Raw genomic sequence first — 2939 nt, forward strand, 5'->3', positions numbered from 1 at the left:
GCAACTTCAGCAGTCTTAGCAATAGGTAACTTTCTTGCTAAATTTTACAGCCTTCATTTTTTCTAACAAAAATGGCCACCTGCAAATAGTGGTGGAATTCCTCATGAGGAGGAAGATGCAGCTGCCTGGAGAATACTGTGAATGCCTAAAAGGTGTCTCCTTGGCAGGAGTAAAGGCTATGCAAAAGTTGAGATAGATAAACTGAAGAATAGCTTTTTTAGGCAGGGAATCACTACCATATCTAATCAGGCCTCAATACTGCAACATCCTTCTTTGCACCACTTTTGACTCCTGAATGCCTTCCCACTTCTGCCACTACCAGGTAGGTACTCACGCCCTTCTTCTCCATGACACTCCTCACTGCTTTGTAATGCAAGGTGCACACCTGGGAGATCTTCATATGTATAACCCCTGTTCCTCTAATGTGGTCTGTTTTACTAACAAAGTATGGTCTACCAGTTGGAAACCACTGCCATAAGATGGCAAAGAAGGAAGAGTCAGGCTTGTGGCTATCTTTTCACTCTAGTACTTCAGTACTCCCAAGAACTTTTCTAGATCAAAATATTTAAAGGCTTAAAATTTGATTTATATTATACATGCTGACATACACATATTTACAGAGATTATCAGTTAAGCATCAAAATCTTAAAAAAAAACCCACCAATAAATTTACCTGTAATAGTATCTGTGGAGTTAAGTGGAGCTGTACTCATCATGTTAATACCAAAAAGTAATATATAACCAATTCCTATAGCAACTAGTAGGTACGCTGGCAAAGCAACTGCCCAGTACCTGAGGAAAAAGAATTTAAAGTTTACATATCATAATAACAAACACCTAATGGCATAACGATTTTAATGTAGTCGTTGTTATTGTATCTAGCACTAACTTAGCCAGGAGGAAAAGAAACAGCATCTCTGAATATGGACCCTGGTCCCTCCCAAGAAAGTTACTGACTGCAGAGTCACTGTTGTTAGTTTGGTATAAACCATCAAATAGATTCCTTACAGAAGGTTTTTGTTTTTTTAAATACTGTTTAAAGTTTACTGTATTTTTATCAGCAAACTTCCCAAAAACAAAATGTCCAATTTATCATAAAACATTCAAATACTATTTCTTTCATTACACAATGGCAAAATTTTCATCATAGCTACTTATCTACATAAAAAAAAAAAAAAATGTTTCCCAAAGATTACAGTCCTTTATCATCAGGAAAAACTGGATTATATACAAGGCCACTATTTTTTAAAAAAAGTTTTGTTATTTGAAAATAATTAAGAGTGTGCTAGACTTGCACATATTCAGGCTAAAGAGTTTAATTGGTTGAACTTACTTTTGAGGCCAATATGTTAGTCCCAATGAAAACAGCCAAGTCTCAGGAACAAATGCCCAGATAAGATACAACACTGCACAAAAGAATTAGAGAGTCATAATAGTACAACTGATACTGTTTTAGACTTCCTTCCAAAGTTCTAGAGTAATACTTCCCAACTGATACATGCTGAGACAATATTTTGCTTTTACACTTTTTAAACCAAAATAGCTCTACCAAAACATTGTAGAATATGCCTCTCAGACACAAAACCTGCCCAATATGGGGGCAATATTTGTTTACATTTGTTTTAACATTGAGCCTGATTTCCTATGTAGACAGACAAGAATTTCTTGCATCTTGAACTGCAGAACAAAAAAAGAAAAAAAAAAAAAACACCTCAGTAAAAGTATACCAAATGACTCTGAATGCAAAAAATACTAAAGCAGAAAACGATCACAAAGTGGGTCATGTGGTTGAAGGGAAAGTTGGTAGAATTGCAGTGCTTGGATGGAACTGTTAGAAAAAGTTACTGGAATACTTTCTGATACTTGGCAAGTTAGTCATTTTCACATCAACAAAAACAATATTGAGAAATTTAGCTCCCTAACAACAAATCCACAGAAACATTTAACAAAACTTGAGGGGAACAGGTTAGTAGCCAAATAGTGACATGTTATGGAACTGCAGTCCCTTCCTGTGAGAGGAACAGCAACCAGCTTACTTTAATTTCTACTTAATTCCTAAGGATGAGAAAGACGTATAGTAGGATCTTGGCTTATTATTTGACTACAGTCTATTTGCAGCAAGTTTTGGTGTGCTGAGAAAGTGTTCTCACCCTCTCAAGCCTTGGTCCTGTGTGGGCACACAAGATATCCCCAGTGAAATGCTAAAGCACCTGTCACATCAGCAAGGAAATGCCGGTATAATCCTAACCATTTTCCATTGCTGTTGGCTGCATTGACTTAATTTTTTATTTTTTTTTTCAGTATTTGGGTGGGGAAACTTGCAGTATTACTATCTACAATGGCTACTGAGTAGTGACAATGTATCCAGTTCAAGTAAAAAAGTTACTAAAATGAGAATGCAGGGATTAATGCAGGGATTTTTTTTTAATAATTTGACTCCCTAAGAGCATTAAAGACCCCCATAATAAGGTTAAAGATACAACATGAGGAAATGACAAAAGGCAATGACAGATCTTTGTAACAACTGACAAGTCTGGCAAGTAATGCTGACTTAGTCCTTCCTCACGCACCCTTACAATAGGTGGCATAATACAATTTTGATCCTTTTCAGATGGTCTCATCGGAATTGCAGTTGTCTCGTAAGCAAAGCAACACTTTTCGGTGAAGTACTGGGTACCCAGTATACTTACTAAAGCCAAACCACGATCCTAAAAAAAGAGCAAATCCATATATTGCCCTTTCCGGCAATGGGGCTGGAGAGTTTTCAACCATACCGGTCTCTTCCCTTTAACTTCGAGGGGGGCGGGTGGTGGAGGGGGAAACACAGTAAGAAGCCATTAGAGGTTTCCCGGCAAGTTCCTCTCGGAACACCCCGGTATTGGCGGGCGCGGGACGCCAGACCAGACACGCTGCCGGTCTGGCCCACGGGCACGCGCCTC

The 2939-nt window shown here is 38.1% G+C and overlaps 1 protein-coding gene across 1 annotated transcript in view; it reads right to left on the reverse strand.

Moving 5' to 3' along the window:
• PIGP (phosphatidylinositol glycan anchor biosynthesis, class P) overlaps positions 1-2772 on the reverse strand; it is a 3627-nt gene extending 855 nt beyond the window's left edge. The window contains exons 1-3 of the mRNA XM_009891322.1: positions 2691-2772; positions 1334-1406; positions 674-792 (exon numbers count right to left, since the gene is read on the reverse strand). Coding sequence (XP_009889624.1) covers positions 674-792; positions 1334-1406; positions 2691-2772 — 274 coding nt within the window. The remainder of the gene's footprint in view (positions 1-673; positions 793-1333; positions 1407-2690) is intronic.
• Between the last annotated feature and the right edge of the window lie 167 nt (positions 2773-2939).

This window comes from Charadrius vociferus, unplaced genomic scaffold (genome assembly GCF_000708025.1).
Source record: "Charadrius vociferus isolate BGI_N301 unplaced genomic scaffold, ASM70802v2 scaffold298, whole genome shotgun sequence".
NCBI lineage: Eukaryota > Metazoa > Chordata > Aves > Charadriiformes > Charadriidae > Charadrius > Charadrius vociferus.